Source organism: Juglans regia, chromosome 5, assembly GCF_001411555.2.
Source record: "Juglans regia cultivar Chandler chromosome 5, Walnut 2.0, whole genome shotgun sequence".
Classification (NCBI taxonomy): Eukaryota; Viridiplantae; Streptophyta; class Magnoliopsida; order Fagales; family Juglandaceae; genus Juglans; species Juglans regia.
Genome location: NC_049905.1, coordinates 165,401 through 173,890, shown reverse-complemented (window position 1 = coordinate 173,890; position 8,490 = coordinate 165,401). Strand labels below are relative to the sequence as shown.

At 37.7% G+C, this 8,490-nt stretch overlaps 2 protein-coding genes across 3 annotated transcripts; one reads left to right on the top strand and one right to left on the bottom strand.

Moving 5' to 3' along the window:
• Positions 1–2,606: 2,606 nt before the first annotated feature.
• LOC108987659 lies at positions 2,607–3,395 on the bottom strand. Its single transcript, XM_018960620.2, has 2 exons — positions 3,144–3,395; positions 2,607–2,908 (listed from the first exon to the last, which is right to left on the bottom strand). Exons 1-2 carry the CDS (start codon positions 3,358–3,360, stop codon positions 2,679–2,681), a joined length of 447 nt encoding a protein of 148 aa, XP_018816165.1. The 5' UTR covers positions 3,361–3,395; the 3' UTR covers positions 2,607–2,678.
• Positions 3,396–3,805: 410 nt separating this feature from the next.
• LOC108988027 (ADP,ATP carrier protein 1, mitochondrial) lies at positions 3,806–6,979 on the top strand. 2 transcript variants are annotated; one of them, XM_018961123.2, is made up of 4 exons: positions 3,806–3,946; positions 5,093–5,613; positions 5,712–6,083; positions 6,426–6,979. In XM_018961123.2, the coding sequence occupies exons 2-4, from the start codon at positions 5,095–5,097 to the stop codon at positions 6,720–6,722; spliced, it is 1,188 nt and encodes a 395-aa protein (XP_018816668.1). In that variant the 5' UTR covers positions 3,806–3,946; positions 5,093–5,094; the 3' UTR covers positions 6,723–6,979. The 2 variants fall into 2 exon arrangements, with proteins under 2 accessions (XP_018816668.1, XP_035546120.1); XM_035690227.1 differs by lacking the exon at positions 3,806–3,946 and adding an exon at positions 4,070–4,094.
• The last annotated feature ends 1,511 nt before the right edge of the window (positions 6,980–8,490 follow it).

Here is an 8,490-nt window from a genome sequence, read left to right as displayed (position 1 = left end):
CATATTTGTTTCTCTGGCATATATCACATTCTTTAACCACTTTCCTAATATCCTTCCTCATACCTTCCCAGAAAAAATCCTACCTGGCTTTATGCAATGTCTTGTGATACCTCACATGACTAGCCTGTGGATTATGGTGAATATGCTGCAAAACTTTAACCTTAAATGGAGAATTCTGCACCATTACCAACTTACTCTTCCTCAACAGTAGCCCTTGTTGAATAGTATAATGCTTAGGTGCCTCTTGACCTTTCTATAGTTAGGCATAAATGTCACTGATCGTGGATGAGATTGGTAACTTTACTTCAACTCTTCAGTCCAAATAGGAGTGGGCAATGTGATTAAAGCAAGAGCAGTTGTCTCCTCCTCGGACTTCCTTGTAAGGGCATCAACCACTTTTACTAGACCTCATTGCCAACCCTTTGTTCAAGCAGATACTTCAAGGCTTGTTGATCAGTCTTGACCTTGAAAGCTCTACCCAACAAGTAAGGTCTCCATTTAGAGACTACAGAAACTAATGCTAACAATTCTCTCTCATAAGTAGACAATAATACTGCCTTCTCTTTCAAAACCTTGCTATAGAAGGCTATAGGCTGACCCTCCTGCATGAGTACAACTCCTAGACCCCCACCGGAAGCATCACATTCAATTGTGAAGCTTTGAGAAAAATCTAGTGACCTCAGCACAGGAGCTTGTGTTACAGCTATCTTCAAATTAATAAATGCTTGAGTAGCTAGCTCATTCCAAGCAAATGAATTCTTCTTCTGTAACTCAGTCAATGAGGTTGTAATCATGCCATAGTTTCTGATAAACTTTCTATAATAACCTATAAAACCAATAAATCCTCTCAAGGCCTTCACAGATTTAGAAATTGGCCACTCGAGCATATAAGAAATTTTTGAAGGATCACACTTAACTCCGCTGCTAGAAATTAGATGGCCCAAATAGTCGATTTCTTCCAACCCAAATCTGCACTTGGACATCTTTGCATACAAATTATGTTGCTTCAATACCCCCAATACAGTTCTAAGATGCTCAACATGCTCTATTAAACTTGAACTGTAAATCAAAATGTCATCAGAGAAGACTAAAACAAATATTTTAAAAAAAGGTTTAAAGATATAATTCATGAGGCCCTGAAAGGTTGCAAGGGCATTAGTAATCCCAAAATGCATTACTAAAAACTCATAGTGGCCCTCATGAGTTCTAAAAGCTGTTTTCTTAATGTCCCCATCACTGACCCTAATTTGGTGATAACCAGATCTCAAATCCAACTTGGAAAAAATTCTAGCCCTAAAACAATTAATCAAGTAACTCATCAATGATAGGTATGAGAAACTTATCTTTGATGATTTCTTGTTTAAGTGCATGATAATCAATGCACATTTTCCAAGTTCCATCTATTTTCTTCACCAATAGGACTGGTGAAGAGAAAGGGTTCTAACTAGGCCTCATAACTTCAAACTTCAATAAGTCTTGGACAATTTTCTCAATCTCTAACTTTTGGTAGTGTGGGAACTTATAAAGCCTCACTAAAATAGGTGTTATCCCTTCCTTCAATGGAATGTGATGATCAAAGGCTCTCCTTGGTGGCAGCCCAACATGCTCAGCAAAAACTTCCTTGAACTCCTCAAGAACCTTAGCCAACTCCACATGCTACTTAACAATCTTTTGAACTGCTTTTATTGCCATCAACTGCAGAAACCAACTTTGTTTCCTTACCAAAGAAGACTTCAAACAATTATTTCCAAGTTGAACATTTACATTATCAGAGTTCAAGCCCTGCAGGGACATCTTTACTTTACCCACATAGAAACTCATCGACATGCTACTGAAATCCCAGTTAATGGGACCCAAGATTTTCAACCACTGGACTCCTAGAACAACATCACAACTCCCCAATGATAAAAACATGGAAAGGTACTGTGAACTTGGCTCCTTGAATTGTAATTACCTCTTCACAACTCCCTTTACTCAGGACTTTAGCCCCATTTGCCACCCTCACCTACAAACTGGAATCAGAATACATCTGAAACTTGACTGCATTTACAACAAGTGGATCCAAGAAGTTGTATGAAATCTACTGGGCATTTTAGTACTTCCTAAGTCTACTAAAATCTCAACTGGGCATGTACCAATCCTCCCTAAGAGCTTCATGGCATTATTGCTATGATACCCAGCAATTGCATGAATCGAAATCTCCCCCTTCCTTTTCATTCCCTTTGCTCTCTACCAAGATACTAACTTCTCTACTGTCCTCACTTACAGCAGCTTCCTCTTCTATTCGATCTTCAACTTGCAAGAGATTAACTTTTGGATTTGGATTTTTATATATAGATATGGGCTGGATTCCCTTTTTGTTCACAATGATCGCACAACCATTTTTATACTTTCATGCATGTTAATAATTGAGTCAATTTGTGGTTGGGAAATTCCTTTCCTGAATAAGATCCCAATCTCTAGTTTTTAAAGTACACATGAAATTAAAATTACATTAAGACTTGCCATTTCTCCTTTCTAAATTAAGGTGGCCTCAAAATTAGCTGATTTGATTTTTATATGGACCAGATGCGCATATATAAACGCATATCATGGTACTAGCTGGCAAGCAATAATCATCATCAGTAGTACTTGATCTTGTGCTAATCTCATAAAATACACGATCGAGTTAAATGCGGCTAATACAAAGTAAACCCATCATCATAGGAAACATGCCACCCTCGTCGACAAGGTGGGGCATTTTCACCGTACTCAGCACAACAGCTCCATCTTTTCTTCCAATTGGCACTTCCAGTGTTTGGTCTGTTTTTCTTTTCATTCCATCTGTAAACAATTACTCCAGAGCGGTCACTCCATTCTCCATCAATTCCTTGGTGAGGAGGAGCTAAAGCCAACAATCCCTTCTCTCCTACCAACCAAAATTACAACCATAATTATGACAACACCGACAGCACTGTAATTTTAGAGGAGATCAGGAAGAAGCCCTAGATAGGTTGCATATATCTCAGGCCAGCTGCAACATTAATTTATGTATTTACATTTGATTAGAAACAAAGTCCAATCAGGTGTGAAAATTTTTGAAAGAAATATTAATTTCAAAACACCAAGCAATGAAGCATGAGGATGAGAAAAGTAGTGCATACCAGTGGTGTGGCCGTGGAAGGAGCAAGCTGTTGGAGAATTATGTGTGTCCAGGTAAAGGGTGTTGCACCTTAAGCATCGTTTCTTTGTCTGAAATTGGGCTGCGGATGGTCCGCTCTGGTTGGTGTTGGAGCACGACTTTATGTTTATCCGAATTGATGATGGCTTGCAGTTGCTGAACCTGAAGAGGCTTTGAGAAAGATTGAAACCTAAAGCCATTAATGTGAGTATTATTGTGAGAAACGAGAATGATTAATGGTACTGCATGCGACTGTCAGATGTATTATAGTTAAGCTAGCTAAGAAGCCCATGAGCTTTGGGCTTGGGCGGGTAGAGTTTTAAAGGCCATTTTCAGGCCTGTAGGCTTTGTAGTTTGTAAAATGAAAAATTATACCCGTCTAGCTAGCAGCGTCGATCCCTGTAATTAAATTGTTATTTTGATAAATGAAGAAAACAATGCACTCAAATTCAACCCCTTTTATATGATTCAGTTAGAAAGCAGGCCCAAATTAACGAGAAAGACCACTGGTGAATGGAACTCCAAACTATGAATATGGACCGATTGAATGAACATTGAAGCGCCGCGCATCCCAATGCAGCAAATCGCATCCCCCAAAACCCACGTGGATCTCACGCCACTTTCCCCCCCAATAAAAACCTACTCTTTTGCCTGTTTCACAAACCCTCTCCGCCTCACTAAACTCTCTCTCTCTCTCTCTCTGCCCCTTCCGGCTGCTCTCCACGCCTTTCGCACCAAACCACTCTCTTTAACAGCACCTGCGAAAGGCGGAGACACCTACTGAAGGTAATCAAAATGCAGATTTCCCTCTTTTTTCTTTTTGCTTACGAATCTTTGGTATCCCATGAATCGTTCTTATTTATTGATAGATCAATTTTTTTCTGTGATTCCTGATTCCTCCATTTCTAGCTCGAGTCTCACTCCGATTCCCAAGGTCGATACTTTTTTTAGCCGCCAGTTAGATACGATTCCTTTTGTTTCCTTTGAGGATATTTGGTATCGAATTGTTGTATGTGCCTCTTGTTTCTTATTATACCGGTTGGTTCTTCCTTTGTGTTTGACTCTGTTAGTTTCATTTTTCTGCTTTCATATTATTATTTATATCTCGACTTATTTTAATTTGATTTTCAACGTATCCGATCTGAATATATTGGAGCTGTTTTGTTTCCACTCTATCTTGTATAAGCTGATATGGCATTTATATTTGGGTTGACCTCATGATAGATCTGAATAGAGATTTTGGAGAATCTGTATTCTTATAATTATGCATTTTTCTCGGGAAAGACTTTGAATTCACCAAAATTAGTTTTGTAAATCTTGTTAATTGTCTTTTATCTTTGGAGCGATTTTGTTATCTTTTAAATTTCCTGTATAGGAAGCTTACATTGAATAAATCTGCTGCTTTTCCGCTGCCTTTTACTTTGATTGTGACTATTGAATTTCATTTGCGGATCTTATAAACAACTCATTGATTGTTGTTGGATGAATAAGTAATTTATCATTGCTTCATTTGCTCTTTCGGGTATTCTGGCACATCCCATATTGAATATGCGAATAGAGCTTCAATTTTTGTTGGAGCTCATATTCGTTGAATCAATGTGTTAAAGTTTATGATTGTTTGTATTGTGGAATTTTTGGTTATGGCACTTATGTGACTGAACGAGCCATTTCCTTGGTGCCCCATGTGACTCTGAATGTTGGATTGCTATGCACTCCTATGCTACTAATTGTTACACGCACCGCATTCTGCATTCTTAGTTGTGATTAAAATATTTACAGCAAACAGTCTTTGGATTTAATTACTTGGTCTTCTAGGAATGACTAACCAGTGTGGGTCTCTTCTCACTGATATATTTTTTAATGGGACTACATATCTATGTTATTCCGGTGTAATATCAGTGCTTTTTGACATTGTGGTGTACATCATTGCAGAGATGGTCAAAATGGTTGAACCGGTTCAACAGCCCACAGTATTTCAGAAGGTAGCTGGTCAACTACATCTTCATTCTGGTCTTTCAACCGATATTCAGGGTTACAATGGTGGTTTCCATCAATCAGCACTGTACCAAAGGCGTGCCACATTTGGGAATTACTCAAATGCTGCTTTTCAGTATCCCATAATGCCAGCATGTGGTGCAACCACTGATCTATCTTTAGTTGCTTCAACTACGTCCCCCATTTTTGTTGCAGCCCCTGCTGAAAAACCAAAAGGAAGCTTTCTTATTGACTTCCTTATGGGTGGAGTCTCTGCTGCCGTATCCAAAACAGCTGCTGCTCCAATTGAGCGTGTTAAACTTTTGATTCAGAATCAGGATGAGATGATTAAAAGTGGGAGACTGTCTGAACCCTACAAGGGTATCGGTGATTGTTTTAAGCGAACAATTAAGGATGAGGGGTTTGGTTCATTGTGGAGAGGTAACACTGCTAATGTCATCCGTTACTTCCCTACTCAGGTGAGTGTGGTTTTATTTATTTTCCCCTTCTTTTGGTCAAGAAAAGTTTTATTTATGAAGCTTCTTATGCTAAGTTTTCTCTCTGAAACTTGCATCAGGCTCTGAACTTTGCATTCAAGGATTACTTCAAGAGGCTTTTTAACTTCAAGAAAGACAAGGATGGTTACTGGAAATGGTTTGCTGGTAACTTGGCATCAGGTGGTGCTGCTGGTGCTTCATCTCTTCTCTTCGTTTATTCACTTGACTATGCTCGTACCCGTCTGGCTAATGACGCAAAGGCTGCAAAGAAGGGCGGAGAAAGGCAATTTAATGGCCTGGTTGATGTCTACAGAAAGACGTTGAAATCTGATGGTCTTGCTGGACTTTACCGTGGATTCAACATTTCATGTGTTGGTATCATTGTGTATCGTGGTCTCTACTTTGGAATGTACGATTCATTGAAGCCAGTTGTCCTGACTGGAAATATGCAGGTCAGCCTATTTCTTCTGCTTGTCCTTTAACATGACAGCATTTGGCATTATATATTGTTTGTATAGGCCATGGATTCGCTATGTTAGATATATGTTGCTTGAACTTGATGGATGTCATTTCAAACTTGATTTTCTGATAATCTAGATTAATATATGGCGTCAAGCTATATAATTGTTCTCTCTCTTTTTTTTTTTTTTTTTTTTTCTTTTTGGAGGAAAAAATATAAATTAATTTCTTCAACTGTGGGGGCTCACTTGACTGTTGGATCTGCCGATTCAGTTTGGTTCTGGAGTTAGTTTTCTGCTTCCTGACATCGTACTCTGTGTTTTTGATGATTACAGGATAGTTTCTTTGCTAGCTTTGCTCTAGGTTGGCTCATCACCAATGGTGCTGGTCTTGCATCCTACCCAATTGATACCGTTCGTAGAAGAATGATGATGACCTCTGGTGAAGCTGTCAAGTACAAGAGCTCATATGATGCTTTTGCCCAGATCCTGAAAAATGAGGGTGCCAAGTCGCTCTTCAAGGGTGCTGGTGCGAACATCCTCCGTGCTGTTGCTGGTGCTGGTGTCCTTGCTGGTTATGACAAGTTACAGCTGATTATGTTTGGGAAGAAATACGGATCAGGTGGTGCTTAAATTAAGAGGGGGTATACTTTGCCGTCTGTGCCAATTAGCTTTAGATGGTGATGAAAATCTTTTTGAGTTCCAACAAAACTTATTCCGGCAAATTTTTTGTTGAAATAATTCAGATGTAGAGGGAGTCATTCCCAAACCAAGTTTTAGTTTTAGATTTGGATGGATTTTGATCCTATATAACCTGATTTATCGATGTGGCTGCCAATGCCCCAGTTACCTTTTGGAGTTTCAGTTCTATGATTTAAGAGTTTCGGTTCTATATATTTTTATACATAGATAGATGTAAATATGCTCTGGTAATTTTGGAGGAGAGTTTTTTTAATTGCTGGAACACCGTTGCCCAAAAATGATGGCAAATGGAGTGTCATTTATATATATATATATATATATATATATATATAAAATAGCGATTGGCTGGAGAGGGATTTGAACAAGTTGGAAGATGAATGGTGGTGGTGGTGGTGGTGGTGGGGGAAGGCGGCCTACCAGGGGCGGGAAAATGAACTGCATTTGTTGTGGTTAATGACTTGACGGAGAAAGACACCCTTTTATGGTACATAACAGTTAACACAACCAATACAATGTGTAACTAACTGGTTTGATTAGCTGGTCGTTCTTCTCTACCATTGGCCGCCAGTCAAGTTCATCCCCTGGCTCCTTTGTAACATAACATGTTCGGGCCGGGGGAGGCTAATGACTTCCTCATTGGGTATCGTCAAATATTGCTACATGGACTTTAAAAATGGATTAAGAACATTCATTCATATGAAGTCTAGAAGTTGATGTGGTTGCCACTGGCTGTGCAGATTAAGCATGGATTTATTTTTTTTGTTTTTTAATAATCCTGGGCAAATTTCAATACAATACAAGAAGAATATAACAAAAGCTCATGGAGGCTATACGAGAATGGTAGCAATAATAATAATATATATATTTATATATATATATATATTTTTTTTTTGGCAATATTGTATGCAGTATATAGTTAGCAGTTGAGAAGCATGATAACATTTTATTCTTTTTTTTGTTTTATTCTTTCTGGGTGAAAAGGGAGTGTCATGATCTTCTCTTCTTTGTATCTCGCAGCTGGACCCAATTGGCTTTATGATTTTTAATTGGACTAAGCAAAAGATCGATTCCAAATTCACATTAAGCTCACTATGCTTAACATAATTAATTAATCATGATTAAACAAACTAATCCGACTTTATGAAGTTGACTCAACAACAAATCTCTTTTTTGGAATAGTTGTGTCATTCTTTTTTCCTTTGGTTAATTTTTGACCAGCTTTTTTTAATTTTAAAGTTGCGTATTTTTTAACAAATAATAATAAATATAAAATAGCTGTGTGCATCCATGAACAGATCAATTCCTTGCTTGCAACACAAGCTCTACTTTGAGCTCAACTGCAATCATTTATTTATTTATTTATTAAAAAAAGAATCAGCTGGTTCTGGTTATCTATCCTCAACCATTCTTGATTTTATAAGTTATGGAGAAAAGTAAAACCAACTTAATTTCTCATGTCATGTTTTTACGCAATAGATAAATCAAAATCACATTTTCTAATAGATTTAGGCTGCGTTTGGTTAGTAAACTACTCTCAACTCATCTCAACTCATCATTACAACTTTTTCAAATTCCAATACAAAATATAATAAACAATTCAACTTTTTCAAATCTCAAAATAATAATAATATTAAAAAATAATATTTTATCAATATTTTATCATCTCAACTCAACTCAACTCAACTCATTTCAACATCCA

Bases quoted from the DNA above. Each gene is read 5' to 3' on its own strand.
- LOC108987659 (XM_018960620.2), bottom strand. From the start codon at position 3,360: ATGGCTTTAGGTTTCAATCTTTCTCAAAGCCTCTTCAGGTTCAGCAAC. The intron at 2,909-3,143 runs GTATGCACTACT...TTTGGTTGGTAG, and splicing joins CTTCCACGGCCACACCACTG to GAGAGAAGGGATTGTTGGCT.
- LOC108988027 (XM_018961123.2), top strand. From the start codon at position 5,095: ATGGTCAAAATGGTTGAACCGGTTCAACAGCCCACAGTATTTCAGAAG. The intron at 5,614-5,711 runs GTGAGTGTGGTT...AACTTGCATCAG, and splicing joins TCCGTTACTTCCCTACTCAG to GCTCTGAACTTTGCATTCAA. The intron at 6,084-6,425 runs GTCAGCCTATTT...TGATGATTACAG, and splicing joins TCCTGACTGGAAATATGCAG to GATAGTTTCTTTGCTAGCTT.